This window comes from Podarcis pityusensis (genome assembly GCF_964106645.2).
Source record: "Podarcis pityusensis genome assembly, chromosome: 18".
NCBI classification, from domain to species: Eukaryota; Metazoa; Chordata; class Lepidosauria; order Squamata; family Lacertidae; genus Podarcis; species Podarcis pityusensis.
Window position 1 is genome coordinate 766,576 of NC_138043.1, and position 25,570 is coordinate 792,145.

At 49.7% G+C, this 25,570-nt stretch overlaps 1 protein-coding gene across 8 annotated transcripts in view; it reads right to left on the reverse strand.

The window, feature by feature from the left end:
• The window catches only part of MAST3 (microtubule associated serine/threonine kinase 3), a 57,847-nt gene that overhangs the window by 22,890 nt on the left and 9,387 nt on the right, over window positions 1–25,570 (reverse strand). For 2 of the 8 annotated variants that reach the window (XM_080988729.1, XM_080988730.1), the window contains 13 exons: window positions 25,248–25,325; window positions 12,408–12,496; window positions 11,810–11,885; window positions 11,220–11,240; window positions 10,603–10,681; window positions 8,745–8,905; window positions 7,411–7,486; window positions 7,058–7,267; window positions 6,185–6,286; window positions 5,650–5,782; window positions 4,170–4,240; window positions 3,491–3,576; window positions 2,620–2,828 (listed from right to left, as the gene is read on the reverse strand). In XM_080988729.1, coding sequence (XP_080844855.1) covers window positions 2,620–2,828; window positions 3,491–3,576; window positions 4,170–4,240; window positions 5,650–5,782; window positions 6,185–6,286; window positions 7,058–7,267; window positions 7,411–7,486; window positions 8,745–8,905; window positions 10,603–10,681; window positions 11,220–11,240; window positions 11,810–11,885; window positions 12,408–12,496; window positions 25,248–25,325 — 1,391 coding nt within the window. Of the gene's footprint in view, window positions 1–2,619; window positions 2,829–3,490; window positions 3,577–4,169; window positions 4,241–5,649; window positions 5,783–6,184; window positions 6,287–7,057; window positions 7,268–7,410; window positions 7,487–8,744; window positions 8,906–10,602; window positions 10,682–11,219; window positions 11,241–11,809; window positions 11,886–12,407; window positions 12,497–19,904; window positions 20,036–25,247; window positions 25,326–25,570 lie in introns of those variants that run through there. The other 6 variants (XM_080988731.1, XM_080988732.1, XM_080988734.1 and 3 more) reach the window with 5 other exon arrangements.

Below are 25,570 nucleotides of genomic sequence, written 5' to 3' on the forward strand. Positions count from 1 at the left end.
CTGGCCACCACTGCTCTAGATCAGGCATAGCTAAACTCGGCCCTCCAGCTGTTTTGGGACTACAACTCCCATCAGCCCTAGCTAACAGGACTGGCGGTCAGGGATGATAGGAATTGTAGTCCCAAAGCATCTGGAGGGCCGAGTTTGGGGGTGCCTGGCCTAAACCTTGCAGAATAACCTAAGGCGGTTGGATTGCACCCGGTATTGGGCTCATCCCTGAAAGGGAGGGTGAAACGGATTATAGAGATGAGGTGGAGCGGCTGACAGAGTGGTGCAGAGCTAACAACTTGCTCCTAAATACAAGGAAGACAAAGGAGCTTGTGGTGGACTTCAGGAGACAGAAGAGCAACGTCCAGCCACTTTTGCTTGATGGGGTCTGTGTGGAGAGGGTAACAACGTTCAGATTTTTGGGCATTGAACTACAAGAGGATCTGTCCTGGAGTGTCAACACAAGGGGGCTTGTGAAGAAGGCGCAGCAGAGACTGTACTTTTTGAGAATACTAAGGAAAAACCATCTTCCGCAGAAACTGCTGCTTGCCTTCTATCACTGTGCCATTGAGAGCGTGCTCACTTATGGCTTATGTGTGTGGTACGGAAGCTGTACTACCCGGGACAGGATGGGGTTGTGCGGGGTTGTTAAGGCAGCAGAGAGCAGTGTTGGCTGCCCACTCTCCACCTTAGAGCAGATTTATGCCACAAGGTGCCATAGGAAGGCACTGGACATAGTAAAAGACCCATCGCATCCTGGTCACTGTCTCTTCGAGCTCTTGCCGTCGGGACGGAGATACAGGACGCTGAAGACAAGAACGAGCCGTCTTAAGAACAGCTTCTTCTCCAGAGCGATCTCGGCCCTGAATGGGAAGCCCGGACTTTGAAAGTCATCTAATCTGCAAAAAGCCCAGAATTAAGTTTAAGATATTAACCGATGCAAAACAAAGAGGGGGCTTTGCCCTGCCAGACTTAAAGTTGTATTATGAAGCCGCAGCGTTCTGCTGGCTAAAAGACTGGCTACTTCTTGAAGACACTGATGTGTTAGATTTGGAAGGGTTCAACAATACCTTTGGATGGCATGCATATTTATGGTATGACAAGGTTAAAGCAAATAAGGCCTTTAAGAACCATATTGTCAGAAAATCATTGTTTAATGTCTGGACAAAATATAAAGACTTGCTGGAAAATAAAACACCAAGGTGGCTTTCACCTTTGGAAGCCAAGGCCCGAAAAAGACCCAATATGGAGGCTAAATGGCCAAAATATTGGGAAATACTAGAAAAGGATGGAGACAATTGGAAATTGCAGAGTCTGGAGAAAATGAAAGACAAAGTGCGAGATTGGTTACATTACGCTCAGATTAAAGAAGTTTTTAAAAATGATAAGAAACTAGGGTTCCAGGTGGAGAAATCGAAATTAGAAACAGAATTGTTAGAACCAAAGATTAAGGTACTTTCAAGGATGTATAACTTGCTGTTGAAATGGAATACACAAGACGAAACGGTTAAATCGGCTATGATAAGGTGGGCACAGGACATTGGGCATAATATCATGTTTGAGGACTGGGAGAGGTTGTGGAGTAATGGATTGAAATTTACTGCATGTAACGCCCTGAAAGAAAATGTAATGAAAATGATTTATAGATGGTATATGACCCCAGTCAAACTTGCTAAAATTTACCACCTGTCTGATAATAAGTGTTGGAAATGCAAAGAGTGTGAGGGAACGTTCTTCCACCTCTGGTGGACTTGCCCTAAAGTGAAGGCGTTCTGGGAAATGATTTATAATGAACTGAAAAAGGTATTTAAATATACCTTCACTAAGAAACCAGAGGCTTTCCTTTTGGGTATTGTCGGCCAAGGGGTGGCAAAGAAGGACCAGACATTTTTTATGTATGCAACAACAGCAGCAAGGATACTTCTCGCAAAACATTGGAAAACTCAAGATCTACCCACACTGGAAGAATGGCAGATACAACTGATAGACTACATGGAACTGGCTGAAATGACCGGCAGAATCCGCGACCTGGGAGAAGAGAGGATTGAGGAGGACTGGAAGAAATTTAAGAACTATTCACAAAAGTATTGCAATTTGAGTGAATGTTAAATAAGATGCTAGATCAAAATAACTGAGCACCACTAAACTTAGAAGTTTTTAAGAAAATAAGTAAGACTGTGAAATTTAGCTTCTTCTGAGAATTATAAGATTAGGAAATATAGAAGGGATATAAGAATTTAAATAAGATGATAAATTGCTGACAAAATGTTTCAACGATGAAAATGGGAGCGGGAGATGTGAGGAAGTCCAAAGAAAATGTGAAAATATGTTAAGATCAATGTTACATTGTTTATCATGTTTATTTTTATTGTAAAATTTAATAAATTGCTTTAAAAAAAAAAAAAAAAATGAAAGTCATCTAATCTCCCTTGCTGTATTATACTGTATTGATTAATTAGTGTTTTTATGGAGCAGTCAAGTAATTTCGTTGTCCCCGAAGGGGACAATGACAATAAATATATTATTATTATTATTATTATTATTATTATTATTATTCTGGCGGCCAAGCGGGTGCCGGACGTACAATGCCACATTTTTCCGGGCCGGCGCCTGGCGCTACGACTCCCTCACCTTCGACATATTCCATGACCATGCAGAGGTGGCGCCGCGTCTCGAAGGAGCAGAACATGCTGACCACAAAGGGGTTTTCGGCGAAAGTCAAGATATCTCGCTCCACGAAGACCTGCTGGATCTGATTTCGGAGGACCAGGTTTTGCTTGTTGATCTTCTTGATGGCAAAGCGCTGGCGGGTCTCCTTGTGGCGCACGAGGTAGACGGCCCTAGTGGGCGGAGCAGAGGCAGAGAGAGAGAGAGATAGAAGGAGGAGGAACGGCCGACGAAATTGAGGGAAGGGGGTTTAAGGGCGTGGATTCACTGAAACGGTGCTTTTTTTCTTAAAAAAGGAAAAACATTTAGGGGTGCTCTCATTTTGACTCCAGGAAACCACCGTTTTATCGATCAAATCCGGGGAAATAAATACAGTAAGTGGACAAAAGGAAAAAGATTCACATCAGGCGAGCAAAAAACAAATTGTATAAATTTAATTTATATAAGATTATTAGTACACGATGGTTTTCATCTTGGTCTATTGTGTATCTTATTTCTGAATTTCAATAAGGTATTTAAACTGGACAGGGGGGTTGTTTAGGAGAGGCAAAACAGTGGTGGGAAGCGTTTGGCCTTCGGCAAAAACAACCCTGCAAAGTAGGCCAGGCGGGGAGAAAAAGGGACTAGATCCGAAGGTGAGTGGGGAATTTGAGCCGTTCCACGACAAGCATGCAAGGCAGAGCGAGTGGCCAGAGCCGAGATTCGAACCCGGACCACGGCTCTCGCTGCCGCTCCCCTACCCAGATGACCCAGAAAAATGCCTCCAGCAATATCCCATTAGAGACACCCGGTTGCGAAACGGAAAACATTAAAGGGAAATAAAAAAACCCCTCACCCGTAGGCTCCATTGCTGATCAGCTTGATGGTTTCGAAATCGCTCTCGCACGGGTTCCTGCGAGGAACGGAGGAAGGAGGGCGGCTCTGAGAGGAAGGAGAAGAGGAAGGCAAGGCATTAGGATTCATTTGACGGCCTTTATACATTTAAAAATATGTGTGTGTGCATATATACAGTGGGGGCTGTGTGACGACAGCCTTACCTTTCCATGTATATAGTAGGGAGATACGTATATCTCTCCTATATAAAGGGAAACGTAAGGCTGTCGTCACGCAGCCCCCATTGTAGTGACGCATCGCCATTGTCTGAGTTTTCCGACAAATACACAGCCCTTTTTCTTTTAAACAAATATTCTTGTGTGTACAATAAAAATATATTTATTTTGTTCTTTTTATTCTATTTATTTTATTCTTTCAGCCCTAAACCCACAAGTCTCAGTTCACAAAATAACATTCATATAGCTCTTATTTGCTACACCCAAGCCTGGAACCGGGTCAAGACCGCCCACCCACCTCCAAACCCGTTTGAGACAGGCTCTTCATCTCAAGGTCTTGGGTTCGAGTTCTACCTTGGGCAAAAGATTGTGGGGGGGTTGGAATGGATGACCCTCGGGGTCCCTCCCGATATTGTAGAATTCTACGGTTCTACGATATCAGTGGGGGGAGAGGGCTAGTCTCACCTCAGAGAAGTCGCCCGGGTGCTCTGATCCCGCCAGGGAGCCGCAGTCTACCTGATCCAGCTGAACAATTTCTGGAGGGGAAGAGAGAAAGAAACAGGAATCAACCCTCTGTCCCCTCCCTCAAATAAATTCCAGGGAAGCTGCGAAGCGGACAGTTTCTCGGGCAGGGCACGGGATCCTCGATCGCAGGGTGGCGGGTTCGAGTTCCACCTCGGGCCTTGCCAGGGAGTTGGACTGGATGACCCCAGGCACCCCTTACGAAGGAGGAGAGAAATGAGAAGAAAAAGAGGAGCGAAAAACTGCTCCAGCTAAGGAGAAGACACTAAGGCAAACAAGAGGGAAAGGAAGCAGCTGATCGGTAAGCGATCGGGAGGGAGATAAGGGAGGCTAGAGATAAAGGAGGCTGCCTGGGAGCGGGGAGGTAAAAGTCCCTGGATCCTCAGGATTTTTGCATCGGGTCACCCCAAATTCACCATCAGATCCCACAGCATGTCCATGGATACAGCCTGCACCAAAATAACCACGCACCCACTGTTGCCTGGGGCCGCAATGGTGCAAAAACGTAGTTACAAGGCACAGATCCACATGGATCCTCAGGATTTTTGCATTAAAGGTAAAGGTAAAGGGACCCCTGACCATTAGGTCCAGTCGTGGCCGACTCTGGGGTTGCGGCGCTCATCTCGCTTTATTGGCCGAGGGAGCCGGCATACAGCTTCCGGGTCATGTGGCCAGCAGGACTAAGCCGCTTCTGGCAAGCAGAGCAGCGCACGGAAATGCCGTTTACCTTCCCGCCAGAGCGGTACCTATTCATCTACTTGCACTGGTGTGCTTTTGAACTGCTAGGTGGGCAGGAGCAGGGACAGAGCAACGGGAGCTCACCCCGTCATTGCGGGGATTCGAACCGCCGACCTTCTGATCGGCAAGCCCTAGGCTCTGTGGTTTAACCCACAGCGCCAGCCGCGTCCCACCCCAAACTCACACATCTGTGGCCACAGCATGAACCACAAAAATCCTACATCCACTGTTTCGTTCAGAATATATTTTTTTTCTTGTTTCCCTCCTCTAAAAACTTGGTGAGTCTTATGGTCAAGTGCGGAAAATACAGCACATCTTTTGCCATGTGTCAATGGCTTGAGATATCTATTTGGTCCATCAATGACCATATAGCAGGCATGGCCAAACTCGGCCCTCCAGATGTTTTGGGACTACAACTCCCATCATCCCTAGCTAGTGGTCAGGGATGATGGGAGATGTAGTCCCAAAACATCTGGAGGGCCGAGTTTGCCCTGATATAGCATGTATTCAACACAAAAAACAGCGGCAATTTGTTGTGGACAAAGGACAGCTGGAGATAGAAAGGGCCCCGTTCCCTTCAGGAGCTGAGGGCCGCATCAAACCGAAATCCGGCCCTGGATAGTTCCCACCTCACCCCCCGCCTTCCACCTGAAAATCGGGGTCCCCGTCCGCCCCAAATCCTCACCCTCCAGAGGGTCTTTGGCCAAGCCCAGCTGGCTGATGATATATCGTGGAATATCGGTCTTGATCCCCTGGCCGACTTTGGCGTGTCCTTCGGCGGCTTCCAAGAGGTGGTAGAACTCTTCCGGGTCAAATTCCTGCCACAAAAGGAGGAGAGGGAAGAAGGGAAGGAGGAAGGGAGAGAAAGATCATCAGGGGGTTTGGGCTGGGGGTCCATCAGTATGCGGATGACACCCAGCTCTACCTCTCTTTTAAAACAACATAGAATAATATTAAATATCAGCATTTCAGAATTAAACAGAAATCCGCTCAACAGTTACAATAAGTAATTTCTAAACTCCAATCCATAAAACAACAGCAAACCACAGTGCACAAGATAATACAAGACAAAATCCGACGCGTTTTCCCCTTTGACCGCCCCCATCTGTGCAAAATGCGCGCCACACGCAAGGGAGAAGCGAGGAGGAGGGAGGAGGGGAAAAAGCGCGCGCCCTTCGATTAACGGCCGGCCGGCTGCGGGTTCGAGCGACTCTCCTTACCAGGCACTCCAGCAGCCGAGCCGGACGGGAGATGATGATCAGGAATTTCCGGACCAGCTGTTCCACAAAGCGCAGCTCTTCGCTCTCGGAGCGCTCCTGGGCCTGGAGGAGGAGGACCAGAGGGAGAACAGGGCCTCAGCAGCCGCCATTTTTAAAATCACGTTTACAAAAAATAAATACAAAACGGTTGCGTCTATTTTGGCCTCTCGCCGCTTTTAATTTTCCCGAGTCGTTTTCCCAATAAACCTTGCCAAACTCTCGCTTTGTCCTGCTTCCTGATGAGTTATTCGTTTCATTCATTTATGCTGTTTCTACCCAAACTTTCCCCTCCAATGACTGGATTATTATTATTATTATTATTAATAATAATAATAATAAATTTGCAGACCGCCCTCTGTCAGTAGATTTAGGGGCGGCTTGCAGCGTGGAAACCCAAGATATCGGAAGTCCCTTCCAACTCTTCTAGGTTTGTTTTAATAATAATAATAATAATAAATTTGTATTTATACCCCGCCCTTCCCGGTTCAAAAACCAGGCTCAGGGTGGCTAATGACAAATTTGAAACACTTAATTATAAAAGCAGTATAAAAACATGAATAACAATAAAATTCCAAAATCAAATTAGGGGAAATAAGCATTAGAATTTTGAATTAACTTTGTAATGAATGATCTTAGAATTCTGTACTATTTTATTGTTGTTAGCCGCCCTGAGACCAGCTTCGGCTGGGGAGGGCGGGATATAAATAATAATAATAATAATAATAATAATAATAATAATAATAATTAGAGAGGTTTGGGGAGGGGGTTCCCTCCGCTAGCGATTCCTGCCCTTCCAGCAGGTTGGGATGGATGACCGCTGAGGGTCCCACTCACGTCTCGGAGCATCTTCTCCAGCTTCTCCTGCAGCTCGGCGAAGTAGCGGGAGGTGACGAGGGCCCCCCGCGACTTGGAGAGGCAGTCGCGCGCCAACTCGATGATCTGGTGGTGGATGAAGCCCAAGACGCCGTCGGCCAGCGGCAAAGTGTTGCTGGGCGATAAGTTGGCAATCATCTCCGCCAGACGCTCCTCCATCTGCGCCGTGGCCTGGGGTGGGGCGGGGGGACAGGACAAGGTGGGTGGGACACCCTCCGAAACAGAGGGGGCCAGGAAGAGAGACCTACCCCACTTTTCCCGGCCGAGACCCGAGTTCGAATCGCGCCGGATTGCGGGACGGCGCTTTTACTGACCTTCGGAAACCTCTCCTTGTAGACGTGGTTCATCATCACAATCTCGTTGTCGAACGTCCCGCTCGCCCGGCCGGGGCTGCGGAGGACGGGGGGAGAAAGGGGGGGTGAAAAATTGACAAAAGAAACCCCCCAACCGCACCACAAATCTCGGCCGCAAACCCTCCAGCCTTCTCTTTCGCAAAATTCTTTTTTATTCCTTTTTCCAGATGAATTCAATACAATTTATCGCAGTCGGGTTTCCCGCCCCCTCGCGTAGAACGGAACATCATGAATAAAACCATCGTAATAAAATCATTAATGACACAAAACTAATAAGAAAACACGGATTATTTGAAAAGGATTTGCGATGACCAGACGACGTTTGTAGGTATGCAAGAAGCTCTGTGAGGAATAATATTAGAAATATTGCAAAAATGAAGAAGGAGACGGGATATGTTAAAAACATAAAGGCAATATTAAGTTAGGAAATGCGTAAGAAGTGAATGAGACGGAGGATTATCAGAGGTGCTGATGGAAGTCCAATGAGAATGTATTTGTGATAAATTGTGTGGTATGTTTTATAATTTTATATTTTTATATATATATATATATATATATATATATATATATACACACACACTAATAAGAAAACATGCAGATCAAATTGATTCCCATCGTTTTCACAGCTGGCGCTTTCGCTACGGAACGGCTTCGTGAGAAGCAGCTGGTAGACGGGAACAAAGGAAGGAAGAAGACACGGCACGAAAGGAAAAGGGACGCGGTTGGAGGAGGAAAAGCAGCCGCCGCTCGTTTTTAGCTACAGATCCGGGATAATTTCAGGAAGAGAACAGCAATGATGATGATCATGATAGTAATAAAAGATGATAAAAGATGATAAAGTTACAAAGGGCGCAGACTCTTGCATGGCCTCTGAACTTGCGTCTCCTCCCCTATAGCCCTTCGCCGCTCACTCCATTCCTATACACACACACACAATTTATTGATTTTATAATAACTTCCCCCCAAATCCAATAATCACATTCAAAAATTTAAAGCATAAGTCTTGATTGACTTCCCTCCCCTCCCCTCCCCTTCCTGGTTCCATTATTTTACACTTAATTAACGCATGTCCTTAATCTCTTATATTCTCAACCTCGGCCCTCCAGATCTTTTGAGACTACAATTCCCATCCTCTCTGACCGCTGGTCCTGCTAGCTAGGGATCATGGGAGTTGTAGGCCAAAAGAAGGTCGAGGAAGCCTGTTCTGAACAGCCAACGTTGCAAACCTTACACCGCTCACTCCATTCCAGCCGCCCCCTAAAAATCGGAGCCGGCGGTTCGGAAGCGTCTCCTACCTGAGGCTCCGGGATCGGGGCCGGAAGTAGGGCGAGCGTCGCCCGTCTTCGGCCGCCACGCTCTCGGTGCTGCGGAAATGTTTGGAGAGGAAATGGAGTTCGTCGGGCGTGGGCTGGTAAGGGAGTTGGTGGAGGCGCTCCTGAGAGGAGGAGGAGGAGGACTAGAGAGAGAGAGAGATAAAGAGAAGGCCAGGCGTCAGGAGGAGGAGGAGGAGGCGGGCGATGAGATCAGGAGCACCCTTGGGTGCTCAGCCACCCAGCACCCACACGGAAAATCTGAATCGCCGTCCTCGGGACGGAGGAGCGAGCGGAAAGACTGAGAACGGGGAGGGCAGAGGAAAAAACAGAAGCCGGGATGCGACAGGAGTTACACAAAACAAACGAAATACAGTGAAAATCCCTGAAACGAGAAGTAATGGACTAGAAATATGATCTTATCGAAATAAGATCATCAGCAGTAACATCTAGACCATGAGAGTTTCAGACCCGTTCTTGAGTTCGTTTAAAATCTATTTTCTGTTCCTTCCTTTGAATTTGTGCCATTTAGGTTTTTAAAACCTTTTTGTAAAGGCAATAGTACTAGAGTTTTCTCAATTCTTTATTCCTGCGTTTGGCTTTCTTTAAGTTGGGCTGTGTCTAAAACTTGCCATTTAGGTTTTCAAACCATTTTGGGTAAACTTAGTATCAGAAACTGTACCTTTGAGTTACGATTTTTCTATTTCCTTCTGAGGAAACTGAATAGTGAAACGAGGTTTGTAGCCGGCATCCCGTTAAGGCTTTGTACAATTCTAGACTTTTCTAATTTCCCCCCTTAAACCTTTTTTTTTATTATTATTCAGTTATTTCTATAAGATAATATTTCTAGTCAATTACTTCTCGTTTCAGGGATTTTCACGGTATTTCATTTGATTTGTGTAATTTCTCGGTTCCGCGGCTGTCTTTTTTCTACAGGATGCGATAGGGGAGTCGTCTTTCCTCCTGCTCTATGGAGGAGGGTCAGGACTCGAACTCGTGGCTTTGAGTCGCAGGAGAGGAGACTGTGGCTCAACGGCAGGGAAAGCTTTCTGGCGGATGGAGGTTTCCAAGCTGAGGTTGGGTGGCTGGCCGTGGTGGATGCACTAGCTGAGATTCCTGCATTGCAGGGGGTCAGAATGGATGGCCGCTGGGGGTCCCCGTCCAAGCCTACAATTCTATGCAGGACGTAGGGAGAGCCCTGTAGCGGGCGGATCGGGCCCTCACAGGGGCCACCCGGTGTGGCCCCCCCCAAACAGGACCCTCTCTTTCTACCTGGCCAACGGATCCTCTAACCAGGCCACGCCCCTTCCCTAGGCCACGCCCCCTCTGCCCAGGCCACTCCCCCTCACTGGCCCCGATCCACACCCTCCTCGCACTCTGCTCATGCCCCATTGCTCGCCTGGATGGAGGAGGGAGACAGCAGGCTGGCTGTGAAACGAGCCTGCCAATATTTGCACGCCCGTTTTTTGAGGTTTTTCGCCCCCGGCCCTCAAGAGCTTTGCTAAAGTGCTAAATGCGGCCCCCGAAGTGAAATAACATTCCTGGCAGTAGCGAGAAAAGACTCCCACTTTTTGACATTTCTTTTATTTCCTATTCTGTCCTCAGGGGTGTTTTATTGATTTAATACGCTGTAAACCGCTTTGAGGTTTTTTCTTAAAAATATAAAGCGGTATAGAAATTAGAAAAACAAATAAATAAACAGGGGTGCCTTCCAGTTCCGCCGTTTTAGGTCTCGGCTGCGTGTCTAACCCCACCCAAAAAGCAAATTGGCGCATAGATCCCGGCAGCGCTGTGGGCTGACACCTGCGGAACTCCCCGCTGCAGGAGGAAAAGACCCACTTACTGAGACGGTGGAGCTGGGGGTGTTGGTGCCATAGCCGGAGGAGGGCAAGGAGGCCAGAGACCACCTTCGGCCGTCAGCCCTGGAAAGGGGAAAAGGAGGGCAGTCGAGCGAGTGGTTTCAGTAAAGCTTTTTCATGCAACGAGAAGAGAAACCGATCCGAATAAAAGCAAAGAGGGGGGAAAACAAAACTGGAAAACGAAAAAAGCAGAAGAAGCAAACAGAGAAAAATAAAGGACTTTTCTGCCTTTCTGTTACATAAAAGAAAGGATTCCAAACATTCACTCAATAATAATGATAATTTTATTATTTGCACCCCACCCATCGGACTGGGTTTCCCCAGCCACTCCAACCTGATCCTAACTGATATACTTGGTTAGAAAATCCCGAAATAGATCACTTCGTTTTCCCTTCTACGCAAAAAGCGCAAGAGGGGTTCCCTCGTTTTCAGTTTTTCTCTAATCCAGAGTATCCTCTCCAATAACTCCAGCCGCCGTTCCTCCATGATTAAATGATAGGAACTCCTTCCACCTTGGAGGCGCGGGATCTATAAAGTTCATTTCCGGAGTGGCTGGTGACAAATAAAGGGTGAATAAAGTGGTTTTGGAAACGCCAATCACCTGTCGGTCCGAGGAGCATGGCTGGGCCAGGAATTGGTGGCACGTCATCCGGAAAAAGAGAAAATTGGGGAGAGGAAGACAGAGAGAGAGAGAGAGAGAGAGAGAGAGAGAGAGAGAGAGGGGCGGCCGAGAGGCAAAAGGTGAGACTTCAAAACGGAAGCAAGGTACCTTTCTTCCAAGACCCTCCCTTCCCAAATTCGGGATACGCCTTTGCATTTAGCAGAAGGGATTTGCCGAGTTGCAAGGGACCCCCAAAGGCCATCCATCCCAACCCGGTGAAAGAACCGATGAAGGCAGTGCCCGGAAAGTTTGGAATCTCCCCAAGTTTGGAATCTCCCAAGCCGTGAAAAGAGTGCCAGAAAGGGGAAAGGGGAAGAGAGAGAGCAAAGCTGCTGTTTGGGGAAGGATGGTTCAGTGGTTAGAGCAGCCGAAAGACCCCCAGGCTCAGGCTCCGGATGGGACTGGGGAAAGGCCCCCCCCCTCCAGTTTCGCCAGCCGGGTTTCTCCCTCCCCAAACCCAGTTGTTCTGCAGCCTGCCGCCCTGCAGACTCGCTTCGGCCAACGCCACCCCTGGCGGGCGGGACTCCTACCTGCGGGCAAAGGGGAAGCTGGCCGATGTGCCGGAGGAGAAGTTTCGGGGGCTGTCGAGGGGGCTGCTGCTGCTGGCTGCAGAGAGGGGGGAAAAAACAAACCGTCCTTAGCTGCGCTTGCTCGGGGTTGGGATAGTTGACCACAGGGGTGCCCTTCCAGCTCTAAAACTCCTCATAAGGTGGTAGAGGCTCCTGGGTGTTTTATACAGAGGCCTGCTCTCAGGAATCTATTTTTCTGCCATTTTTAAATTTATACTTTTCGGATTTATACACAAAACAGGGACGTCCTATTCCACACCCTTAAACATTTCTCCGGCGAAAACAGAGACATCCTTTTCTCTCTCTCCAGTTTTCTTTGGAAGAGATGCATTGTGCTTTTTTTGTTCTGTTTTTTCTTGTTTAAAACTTTTGCTGTGTGTTGATTTTCAATCAAGAAAGGTTAATTTTTAAAAAAATGCTGTGAGAAGCATAACGCAATGAAACTCGGTGCTCCTGCGACAGGGATAATGTTGCTGATGGATAGGATAAATAAACAGAATATTTTTTGGGGGGACAAGGAGGAGCCCTCGGGTGCCCCCGCTTTCTGCACCCAGCTTACCTGTCGTCACCGAAAGCGGGGAGAGGGGGCGGGAGAGGGTGGGCGATGGGGTCCCCACCACCAAACTTTTCCGGTTGCTCCGTCGGCAGCTGGAAGCAAAGACAGACACGCGAGGGTTAATTGCAAGGGTTATTTTAGGGGGGAGACCCCACCCCCAGAGAGGCAGCTGTCAGCACCCTTCACATATATAATAATAATAATAATAATAATAATAATAATAATGATGGAACCTCCAGCTGCACAGGCATTCTACCCAGGTTCCTAGCTTTCGGCCGGAATTTGTAAATTTCAAACCCCTATTCCACTGCCCGTAAGTCGCAGGGTGGTTCTCAGCAAAGTTCCAATATAAAATCACAAGATACATTTTAATAATTATTCAAAAGGGTGTTTTATTAGGAGCTGTCAAGGGATCCAAACACATCTGTGTCCAAGCCACATAAAATAATTAAAGCAAATGGCAGTTAATTAAATGTGCGAACTGCCCTATGCCTGTAAGTCCCGGGGTCTTTCACACCCGAGAACATCTGTGTCCGAGATAATGAAAATAATCAAAACAACTGGCAGTGATAATGTCTGCAAACTCGTGGAAAAATACACTCCCCCGACTAAAGACCCTGCCTGAAAATATAAAAATCAAAATTAACACCTAATGTTGAAAAGCAATTGGTGACGGCAGCTTTCAACAGTCCAACAGTGGCGCCTGGAGCTACGATTGAGATTGGAATCAAGGTCTCCCTGCTGAGAATTACATTGCCTGTAAATAATTCTGTGGGTTTTTTTTTTTAATATACAGTGGTACATTGGTTCTCAAATGCCTTGGTTCCCAAATGCCTTAGCTCCCAAACGCCTTGGTTCTCAAACGCCGAAAACTTGGAAGTGAGTGTTCCGGTTTTCAAACGTTTTTCTGGAAGCCTGACGCAGCTGTCGGCTATCGTTTCCGGGGCGCCTGCGCCAATCAGAAGCCGCGCCTTGGTTTCCAGACATTTCGGAAGTCAAATGGACTAAAAAGGTAAAGGACCCCTGACCATTAGGTCCAGTCGTGGATGACTCTGGGGTTGCAGCGCTCATCTCGCTTTATTGGCCGAGGGAGCCGGCGTTTGTCTGCGGACAGTTTGTCCGGGTCACTAAGCCGCTTCTGGCGAACCAGAGCAGCGCATGGAAGCGCCGTTTACCTTCCCGCCGGAGTGGTACCTATTTATCTACTTGCACTTTTGACATGCTTTTGAACTGCTAGGTTGGCAGGAGCAGGGACCGAGCAACGGGAGCTCACTCCGTCATTGCGGGGATTTGAACCGCCAACCTTCTGATCGGCAAGTCCTAGGCTCTGTGGTTTAGGCCACAGCTAGACTAAAGGTAAAGGGACCCCTGGCCATTAGGTCCAGTCGTGGCCGACTCTGGGGTTGCGGCGCTCATCTCGCTTTACTGGCCGAGGGAGCTGGCGTACAGCTTCCAGGTCATGTGGCCAGCAGGACTAAGCCGCTTCTGGCGAACCAGAGCAGCGCATGGAAGCGCCGTTTACCTTCCCGCCGGAGTGGTACCTATTTATCTACTTGCACTTTTGACATGCTTTCGAACTGCTAGGTTGGCAGGAGCAGGGACCGAGCAACGGGAGCTCACTCTGTCATCGCGGGGATTCGAACCGCCGACCTTCTGATCGGCTAGTCCTAGGCTCTGCGGTTTAACCCACAGCTAGACTAGAACAGAACAAACGGACTAGAACCCCAACACCTTAACTTTCTGCAAGATGCCCGTCTCTGGCACGATGCCCGGTTACATCACAGGGTGCTGAGGGCACCCCAGGGCAAGCAGAGCCGGCCGTTGTCCGGTTATGTAACTGCCGGTGGGGAGAAGGGAAGGGGGAAGTCGGGCGCACAGGAAACCGACGGGACGCAGAGGCTCCCTGCGGGTTCCAGCCCTTGGCAGAATTGACACCCAAGCCCCATTTTGCACCCAAAGCAGTCGCTCCCCTTCCCCTTTTAATTTTAACAGCAAAGAATTGGAAAGGCGATAACATCCCCACCAAAACGGAATGGCAGGCGAAAATGACAGGATATTTACAACTCGCAAGGATGACAGGGAGAAGATGAGTGACGTTCATTACGAAAAGTCAATAAAGAATGGGCAGTATTAAAGGAATATATTAAAAACGACTGCGATAGTATCCATCTCCTGGCAGACCTAGAATGAATCTTGAAAGACAGAGAAAGTATACAATAATATCTTCTTCGTAATAAACGGGAAAGGAAGACGACGACAATGAATTGTGTACAGATCAGCAAAATGTAAAACGACACAATGAGGAGAACGGGAAGTTGGTGTTTGTGGTGTAACTATGTTGAATAATAATAATAATAATAATAATAATTTATTATTTATACCCAGCCCATCTGGCTGGGTTTCCAGTTTGTTGAAGTGTGTGTAGTGTGTATCGTATGCTAAATGTTATATGTAAACTGAAGTTAATTGATGTACAATAAAGGTTATTTTAATTTATATAAACTCTAACCCGATATTTGCCATTAATTTGATTCTGAATTGATTCTAGAATGTGTTTTAATTACTTGACAGTGTGATTTTGTGTATGCTGTGCTATTTTTACCTATTGTTAGCCGCCCTGAGCCCGGCTTTGGCCGGGGAGGGCGGGATACAAATAAAAATGTATTCTTATTATAAAGAGAATCATGCGCTCTAACCACTGAGCCACGCAGCCCCTTCCCGACATTTGGAGGAAGGCGAAAAGAGGGAAGATCAAATCGGCTCCGTTGCACAGAGCACAGCAGCTGCCAGGGCCTTTTTTCGTCAGCCGCGCAAACAGGAAACGGAGGCTCTTCCTCTGCGGATCTTGGCCTCTCACACACACAAGCGGATCCCAGTTGCTTCGGGGGCAAAAGCAGCAGCAGCCGCTGCCAAATGCATAGGCCGGCCCCGGCGCTTCTGCTTCCGAGGGTTGCCAACGTACCGAGCCCATGTTTCCAAAGTGCGGTTTTGCTGCCTCCCACCCCACGCCCTGCTGCTCAATCGCGTTCATCGGCCGAGGAAATTAAGGGTGTTGGTTCTGCGCCTCCTCGTTCTTAATCTGCACAACGGCCCTGCCAGGTAGGCTAGGCTGAGAAGAGGCAGCGGCTGGTTTTCGAGGGCCGTGTGGGGATTCGAACTCGGTTCTTTCCCAGTTCAAAAAAGCATCACTGCCTCCGAGCTTGGAGAGCTAGCAGCCCCCGAGAGCAGCCCCCTCCTCGCTCCCAACCGCGGGATTTGCCGATTAATCGATCGCCAATTTATTCCCTTTCAGTTCCATTTACGGACCGCCTCAATTTCACAACAGAGGAATAAAAAAACAGGCTCCGCTTGTTCAAAAGGAGAATGGTGATTTCCAAAACAAAGACTTCCGTATAGAACGAAAACCAACCTCACATCTCAAAGCCAACGTTGAGCTGTGCCTTTAAAGAAAAAGAATACCGGGAATTGCAGTTTATCCCTCGCGCCGCTACAATTCCCAGCACCCTGAAACTAAAGTTCCCAGGGCTTTCTTTTTGGGGGAAGACTAGTGCTTTAAAAGTATGCTGTGTATGGAGACTTAGCCAAAAAAAGAGGAGGGGAGTTTGGCAGTTTAAATTTCTCACAGAGGGGAGTGTAAAAGAAAAGGAATTAAGGGGCAGAGGCCCGGCTGCAAAGAGAGAGGCACAGCCACCTCTTCCGCTTGTGGCGCGGAGACGCTTCGCTTGCGAAAGGATCCGCCGCCGATTCAAAACCAAAAAGGAAGTTCCCAGTCGCTGCAAAACAGAGCCAGACAAGGCTTCAGCGGCTCAGCCCCAAAAGCCTTTGGTTTAACTTATTTTAAAATAATACGACCCGGATCCTAGAACCTTTGACCCAGGTGTAAGTCCCAACAGAACGCCATTGGGCTTACTTTGGAGGGGAGATGTTTGGGCCGGAGGATGAACTCAGAGGTGGAAGCAGCAGCCCCAAAGCCCCAAGGGGGACAGCAGCAAATTTTTAGGACGCAGCGAGTTTTCTATATGGCAGAGATGGGAAGAGAACAGTTCAAAGGGTTGGTGCTGACCTTGAAAGCCCTAAACGGCCCAGTAGACCTGAAGGAGCGTCTCCACCCCGGACACCGGGGTCCCTCTCCCGAGGGTCTTCTGGCGATTCCCTCCCTGCGAGAAGTGTGGTTGCAGGGAACCAGGCAGAGGGCCTTCTCAGTGGTGGCACCCGCCCTGTGGAACGCCCTCCCTTCAGATGTAAAGGAGATAAAGAACTATATGACTTTTAGGAGACATCTGAAGGCAGCCCTCTTTAGGTAAGCTTTTTAATGACTGATGTTATACCGCGTTTTTAATATTCTGTTGGGAACCGCCCAGAGTGGCTGGGGATACCCAGCCAGATGGGCGGAGTGTAAATAATAAACTTATTACTACTATTACTATTATTATTATTTCACCTTGATGAAGGTGGGAGTATCTTGAAAGCATTAGAGACTCAGATAAATGGCTCCTTAAACCAGGGTTCCGGTTGCCAAAGTGGAACGCCTCCTTGCCATTTGTGGGCCGGATTTGTGGGTCGCTATTTTTCAATACGGTTCCTGAAATCCATTCCGACGGCGTGGATAAAATAGAAGGGATGGAATTCTACAGGACGGGGAGGTATTAGTGTGCGAAAATGGTCCAGATCCAAGGACCCCCAAAATGGCAGAGATGTCAGGTCACCCGGGAATCTTTACTCGGTCGCAAGGGGCCGACAGCCAGGTGCAAAATGCGCCTGGCGAAATTCGAACACTGATCCACGTCCAAAAGGGATGGTAGCTCCATGGGGCAAGTGTGCCCCCTTTATTTTCCCTCCCCACAAAGCAAAGGTAAGGAGAGTCCCGCAGTAGCTGGATCAGGGCATCTGGCCCCCACTCCTGTCCTCACAGTGTCCGCTAAGATGCCCCAAAACGGAAGCCTGAAACCCGGACCTTAGCGCATCATCGTTCAGAGGCATTTCCAGCAACAACACAGCCACTGGCCAGTAGCCACAGATCCTCCCTGGATTTGTATAATCTCCTTTTTAGAGTCATCCAAGTTGATGCCCATCGCTAAATCTCGCCCCATAGTGGAGCTGCGCACGGTGCGAATAGCCTCCTTTTTCCTCTTCTTTTCGAAATGGTTTTTACTGGTTTTACAAAACAAACCGCACACATTTAACACAATTAAATTTCATAACAGAACAAGGATTCTTCCGAATCTTCAGATTTCCCTCCTCCCCTCTGTGGGTCCTTTAAATATCGTAATCAACTGCATATTATAGCTCATTTGAATAGTCCTCTCCAATATATCCGAAGTCTTTGCAACATCGCAAGAGTTATTCAAAGCCTGGCCAGGGAGTTCAGGCGTTTACAGCGCTCTCTCGGATACAATCTATATTTGCCTCCTTTTTCTGTCGCAAAAGGAAAGCCCTGCAGCAGCTGGATCCGGCCAAAAGGGCCTCATCCAGACCTGTCCTCACAGCACAGCAGACTAGCTCCTAGGGGCCGAAGTCCCTTCGCCTCTCCTCTGATAAATTATTTGAGGGGGCCACACTCATACCCAAAGTTGATGGGCATTGCCATTTGCGTGGCGATCGTGCGCCACATCTTGCGGTCAGTTATGTGGGGCGGGTCTTACCTGCCCCCCCAAAAATATTCCTGTTCGTGCCCTTGCCTCACTGTGACCGATCAAACGCCCAAAAGTCAGAGCCAAGTGCAGTTCTGCATCTACTGCCTCGACAGTGAATGGAGAACACATTTATTTACAAGACCATTGTGGCCCGGGGAAAACATTAGCAGGGTTTTAACCACCCTTGCAAAGTAACAAAAGCTATGGACAATTCAGACCGATGGAAAAATCTGGATATGAACTGACATATGTAGTTTTAAACATTGTTATTAAGAGTTGTGGGGGGGAAGTCTTGAGATTCTGAGGATTTTATGGGTTTTTAATTGATTTTGTTATATGCTTATACGTTTTAAAATCAAATAAAAACATATACTGCATACACACACACACACACACAGTGGTACTTCAGGTTAAGTACTTAATTTGTTCCAGAGGTCCATTCTTAACCTGAAACTGTTCTTAACCTGAAGCACCACTTTAGCTAATGGGGCCTCCTGCTGCTGCCGCGCCCTGGAGCCCGATTTCTGTTCTCATTCTGAAGCAAAGCTCTTAACTTGAAGCACTATTTCTGGGTTAGCGGAGTCTGCAACCTGAAGCGTATGTAACCTGAAGTAACACTGTATATGAGAATGCAGTCAACGCGGCCACTGAAAACCACTGAACTGATCCAATAACTTTTTAAAGCTGCGGGTCAGAACCTAGGAGGAGCCCCCTGTGGCAGCAGGATCAGGCCCAAAGGCGCGCTTGCCTGGCCCAAAATCCTGTCCTCACCGTGGCCACCCAAAGGGAAACCACCAAGAGAGCAAAAAAAAGCCTCGCGTCTCCACCGTCCTAGGGTAGACTGCCCTTGCTCAGAGAGGCGCCACTGAGGGATCCTAAGCAACCGAGAAGAGCTTGGCTGCTGGATCAGGACCCAAGGGGGGGGTCCCATCCAGTCAGGTTCCATGTCCTCAGAGTGGCCAACCACTTCAACCAGCGAAAAGCAGCGACTGGACCTCATTCCTGCTTCCAGCAGCAAAGGGGCCATCCTTGAAAGTCGTCTCTTTTCCCACCACATTCCTGGAATTCTGCCCCCCCTCCACATCCTTGGAGCTTGAGTCAGGAACCAGCCTTGCATCTCACCCGAGAAAAATCGCCCCCCCCCCGCACCAATGATCCAGGGTTCATTTTAGGACACAAATTGGGAGTTTGGGGAAAGAATTTCCCCCTTAAACTTCACATTGCCTTTTTTTGGTGGGGTGAGAAGGAAGTTGGAGCACCAAAGGAGATCGGTGACCTCGGATGCTCCAGGTCCAAACCAGCCCCCCCCCCCGCAATCTGGCCCAGGGGATTATGTCCTAATCTGTACAAGCGCACACAGATTAACGGGGGAGGGGGGAGGCGGGAGAGGAAGGAGGGGAAACAGCCAACCTGTTTCTCAACGAGAGAGAGAAAACACAAAGGAGATGAAGACCTTCGGGTGGATAATATACTAATAAAAAAAAGTCACAGCCCAGAAATTAGAGTACAAGATGATATTTCGGGGGGGGGGGGGCTTCCTGCACAAAAGCCCCCGCCACACACACACACAGGCCAGAGAGGAGAGGCGCCTCTGGGTATGTGATTGTTAAACCTTTTTGCAAGCTTGGCGCGCCTGGGAACGTCCCCAAAAAAGCACCCGTGCGGGTGGGGGGGCTGCTTGTGCAATGCACACCACCCCCGGGGATGATGAGAACAAACTCTCCGCAAGCAACACCTCCCCCCCCCATCCCTCCGGCGAGGCGCTTCTCCCCCTCCCTCCCTCTCCAAAAAGCAGCTCCGCTCGGTGCGTAATTGCGCCCGGAAGCGTTCCGTTGGCTCCTCGGCTGCGCGCCTCCGCCTTGGTTACCTCTTGGAGCGCTGGCTGAGGGCGCCCAGCGGGGCCCCCCAAGTGCCGGGGTCCGACATCGCCGGCCACCGACGGGTCCTTCTCCTCCTCCTCCTCCTCCCGCGGGGCGCCGTCACCGCCTTCCGAGGGCCGCCGGCCTCCGAGCCCAGGGCGCTCCGCAGCGCCCCCTCCCGAGATTTGCGCAGCAGAGAGAGACACACACACCAACCCCCGCTCGCCCCCGAATTCCTTTCCCACGTGCGCCGGGGAATCGGTTGGAAACGGTTCAGAAATGGGCCGCCGAAACGATCCCGGGGGTGCGGCGAGTCCGGGAAAACGCGCAACGTTTGGGGTTGTTGTTTTTTCCAGTTTAGAGAGGCGGCGAGGAAGAGGCGACGTGAGAGAGGTTTGGAAAAGGATGGCACGACGTGGAGAGAAAAAGGTTTTCTTCCTCCCTCTCTGCTAGCGCATCCCTGAAGCGCAAGGTTGGAAGAATCAGGACAGAGATCAGAGAAAAGGCTCTTTCGTGTATGCGCATAGTGAAAGCATGCAACGCGCTTCGGCCAACCCGCATGGCTTTCAAAGATTTCACAAACTCGTGGAGAAGGCCTGGCTGTCAATGGCTGCCGGCTATGATGGCTCTTCCTTGTCCTCTATGTTTGCAGGCAGCAGTGCCTCTGTACCCCAGTGGCTGGAACCCTCCCTGAGAGAAGTGAGGTTACAGGGAAGCAGACAGAGGGCCTTCTCGGTGGTGGCGCCCTCCCACCAGATGTCAAGGAAATACACAACTACAGTGGTAAACCTCGGTGTACAAATTTAATCTGTTTGGAAAGTCCGTTCTTAAACTGAAATCATTCTTAAACCGAGGTGCTCTTTCCCTAACGAGGCCTCCCGCTGCCGGTGCCCTTCCACCGTTCGAATTCCGTTCATAGACTGAGGTAAAGTTTGCAAACCGGGACACTACTTGCGGAGTTCGTAAACCGAATAGTTCGTAAACAGGGCTGTTTTAAACCAAGGTACCGCTGTATCTGGCTTTTAGAAGACATTTGAAGGCAACCCTGTGGAGGGAAGGTTTTAATGTTTGATGTCTTGCTGTGTTTTAATTTGTTGGAAGCTGCCTAGAGTGGCTGGGGAAACCCAGTCAGATTGGAAGGTCGGCGGTTCGAATCCCTGTGACGGTGGGGTGAGCTCCCTTTGCTCGGTCCCAGCTCCTGTCAACCTAGTAATTCAAAAGCACGTCAAAGTGCAAGTAGATAAATAGGTACCGCTGCAGCCGTATCTCTTATAAGGGGGTTAGTTTAACCTCTGGGTTTGCCAAAGCAAAACTGAATTACTGTGTCGTGAAAGGATGCGTGTCTAAAGAAGCGAGTTGGCGACATGAAAAGTTTGGAACGCTCTGCAGGCCCAAGACTATAGAACCCAAGATGCCAGCATCGTTGCGATAGGAAAACCCAAAGCCAAGTAAAATCACTACAGAGCCCACGGTGCAGTTTTGCAGCGATGGGAGAGCTGTGGCCTTAAAAAGCAAAGCGGGTTACTACACAACCCATGAGCCAGTGCTACTGTGATGAGAAAAACATGGGAGAGAGAGAAAGAAAGAAAGGGAAGGAGGGAAGGAAGGAAGGAAGGAAGGGGAAGGAAGGAAGGAAGGAAGGAAGGAAGGAAGGAAGGAAGGGAAGGAAGGAAGGAAGGAAGGAAGGAAGGAAAGAAGGAAGGAAGGAAGGAAAGAAAGAAAGAAAGAAAGAAAGGGAAGGAAAGAAAGGAAGGAAGGAAAGAAAGAGAAGGAAGGAAGGAAGGAAGGAAGGAAGGGAAGAAAGGAAGGGGAAGGAAGGAAGGAAGGAAGGAAGGAAGGAGAAGGAAGGAAGGAAGAAAGGGAAGGTAGGAAGGAAGGAAGGAGAAGGAAGGAAAGAAAGAAAGAAAGAAAGAAAGGGAAGGAAGGAAGGAAGGAAGGAAGGAAGGAAGGAAGGAGAAGGAAGAAAGGGAAGGGAAGGGAAGGGAGGAAGGAAGGAAGGAAGGAAGGGAAGGAAGGAAGGAAAGGAGGGAAGGCAGGAGTCTTAAAGCCTTGGAGTTGCAGGGGAAAAGACTCCTGTGAGTTTGAACCCAGGTCTCTCTGACACACATCCATGCAACAATGCCTTCTCTCTCTCCCTGTCTTCTCTCTCTCTCTCTGTGTGCAACACATGACAACTGTGGGGGGAAGCAGCCGCCAGGCAAGCCGGGTGGCGGAGGGCCAAGGCGACTGCCGACTCCGCCGCCAAGCCAGCAGCGGTTGAAGGCTGTCTCTCCATGGCAACGGTTGTCCAGCTGACCTGCGGGGGGGGGGGATGGCAGAGAGCCGGGCTGCGCATGCAGGCGCATATATATCCCTCCCTCCCTCGTGCGCAGGAAGTCCTGCGGCGCATGCCAGCCCCCCTCCCTGCCCCTGCCGCGCGGCGCATAAAGGTTGCAGATGTGAAACTCTCTTTCCAAAACCGCCATCGCTGTTTGTTCAAAGAGCTGGTGCTCTTTGCAGCAGGAAGTTGGGACTTTGGAGACATTGGCAGGTTGGGGAGGGAACCCCAGTGGTCATCCATCCCAACCCCCTTTGCAATTCAGGAATCTCAGCTAAAGCATCCAGGAGAGATGGCTATCCAAGCTCTGCTTAAAAACCTCCGAGGAAGGAGAGGCCAACATTTTTCAGACAAACAGCTCTTGCAGAAAGTTCTTCCTAATGTCGAGTTGATGCAAAAACTAGGGGGATGTGTTGGTGTCTGTCTCACACTTCCTTTGCCCCAAGCTCAAGCTTCTGTCCCTCATGAGGCCCAGAGAAGAGGAAAAAACGAAGGCCAGAGAAGAGGAAAAAGGACTCCCGCAATTCGGCCGGCCGTGAGGGTTAGGCAGGGGAAAGGATTGATTCCTGAAATCGTTTCATTACCAAAGAGCAGCATTGACTGAGTTCTGGGAGGGGAAAGGACGCCTCTGGCCGGCTGGCCGCTTTGATTTTGCAAAGGCAGGGCCAGTTCTGGAGCTGGGTGCGAATCCAGACCACCCGCTGAGCAGAGGAGGAAGTCTCGAAGCTCTCCAGAGCTACCAGTACGTTTCCCAGCACAATTCAAAAGGTTGGTGCTGACCGTGAAAGCCCTAAACGGCCCAGTAGACCTGAAGGAGAGTCTCCACCCCGGACACCGGGGTCCATCTCCCGAGGGCCTTCTGGCGGTTCCCTCCCTGCGAGAAGTGAGGTTGCAGGGAACCAGGCAGAGGGCCTTCTCGGTGGTGGCACCCGCCTGTGGAACGCCCTCCCTTCAAATGTCAAGGAGATAAACAACTATCTGACTTTTAGAAGACATCTGAAGGCAGCCCTGTTTAGGGAAGCTTTTAATGTTTGGTGCATTGCTGTATTTTAATATTGTGTCTGAACTGAACAGAAGCTGAGCCAGACCACGGAGCGGAGTATTCTTCCTACACTGGCTGGCAGCGGCTGTCTAGGTTTCAGGTGGGGGCCAAGCAAGGACTGAACCTGAGGCCCTTCGACATGCCAAGCAACTGCCCTAGCCCACCGAGCCATGGACACGCAAATATTCAAATAAAACACGCAAATATTCAAATAAAAACAAGCAAATACGTTTCCTTTTGCCCGCCCAGGGCTGCCAGCTGTTACAGCGCCTCTTCCCTCTTCGCTGCGCCCATCAAAACACAAGCGCTTATGTTCCCTCTCTCTTTCTCAGACAGGGAGAAATTGCCAGGCGCTCGCGTTATTCATTAATCCGCCCTGCGAGGCCATCGGAGGAGGTAGCGGCCTTGGCCAAGGAGTCGGAGAGGGACGGGGAGATTGCCTGCCCCACGGCGACCGCTCCTCCCTCGGCCTGGGGAACCTTTGGACCGCCGGGTGCTGCTGAGCTACAACTCCCGCCAGCGCCGGATTTACGTATAAGCTCAACAAGCTCTAGCTTAGGGCCCCGCTCTCTTGGGGGCCCCCCAAAAAATTAAAGGGGGAAAAACCTGTATGTACATAAATATAAGATAATAAACAAATAAAATAAAACCTACATCCAGCAACCATGTTTTGCGTTGTGTAGGCTCCTCTGGTGTAAGTCATGGGCCCTGCCTGCTCCCTAAAATATCACAGGTTTGCTCCTTTCTATATATAGGGTGCCGACATTCTGCATGGACTGGTTGCAGGGCAACATGTGCAAATAGCTTAAGATACCTAAAAGGTAAAGGGACCCCTGACCGTTAGGTCCAGTCGTGGTCGACTCTGGGGTTGCGGCGCTCATCTCGCTTTATTGGCCGAGGGAGCCGGCGTACAGCTTCCGGGTCATGTGGCCAGCAGGACTAAGCCGCTTCTGGCGAACCAGAGCAGCGCACGGAAACGCCGGTTACCTTCCCACCGGAGCGGTACCTATTTATCTACTTGCACTTTGACGTGCTTTCGAACTGCTAGGTTGGCAGGAGCAGGGACCGAGCAACGGGAGCTCACCCCGTCATTGCGGGGATTCGAACCGCCGACCTTCTGATCGGCAAGCCCTAGGCTCTGGGGTTTAACCCACAGCGCCACCCGCGTCCCTCTTGAGATACCTATTAGGTCCATCAATGACCATATAGCACAGGCATCCCCAAACTCGGCTCTCCTGTTTTGGGACTAGAACTCCTATCATCCCTAGTTAACAGAACCAGTGGTCAGGGATGATGGGAACTGTAGTCCGAAAACATCTGGAGGGCCGAGTTTGGCCATGCCTGATATAGCATCTATTCAACACAAAAAACAGCAGCAATTTGTTGTGGACAAAGGACAGCTGGACATAGAAAGGGCCCCGTTCCCTTCAGGAGCTGAGGGCCACATCAAACCTCAATCCGGCCCTGACTCCCGCTGGCCACAGCAAGAAGGTCCAGCGGCGCTAGCTTACGAGAACACCGCAAGAGCCTGCTGGATCGGGTCCAAGGGGGGGGACATCTTAGCCCACCCTCCCAGTCCTTGCAGAGGCTAAGCAGCTAAGGCCGCTGCAAGCAAGGCCAGGGGAGGAACTGCCTATTTTTTTTGCCAGCAGGTAGACTGGTCCTGTCCATGGAGGCTCTGTTTTTAGGAATCAGAATCGCCGCAGAAGACGATACATTTTGCCTGCCCCCTTTCCGTTTCCTCCGCACAAACAACCCTGCGTTTGTGGTGTGAGAGAGGGTGCAGGGGATTGGACCGTGGTTCTAACCACTACACCACGCTGCCTTTTTTTGTTTTTTGTCAAGAGCGACGGAGCAATCGGGAAAGTGCTTCCTCGGCACCCGGCCTCGCAACACGGGCATGAGCTGCGCACCCCATAATAGCACATCATATTCCTTCCCCCCTCCCACTGCACGGATAAGACACGTCTCCCCATAGTTAGGGTCTCTTACCTCCAGGGGTGCAGCGCCAGGGGGCTGAGTGGACTCAGGGGGCTGCGAAGGGTCGGACTCTGGCTCCCGGGGGAGAGGCTGCAGAAGGAAGAGAGCCAAGGAGAACGAGGCCGCGGTGTGAATAGGGGGCAGAGGTGCAACCCCACCCCGCCAGGAGATGAGTTGGGGGGCAATGACAGGGACCCAGTCCGTTGCCACACCCCCCCCCATCTAGAGAAGACAGCTCCTTACACGTCCAGGGATATCCCATCTCAGAGCTACGATTCCCAAAGCAGGGAACTGTAGCGCTGCCTTGGCACCGTGCCGTTGAAGCCCTAAGCTAC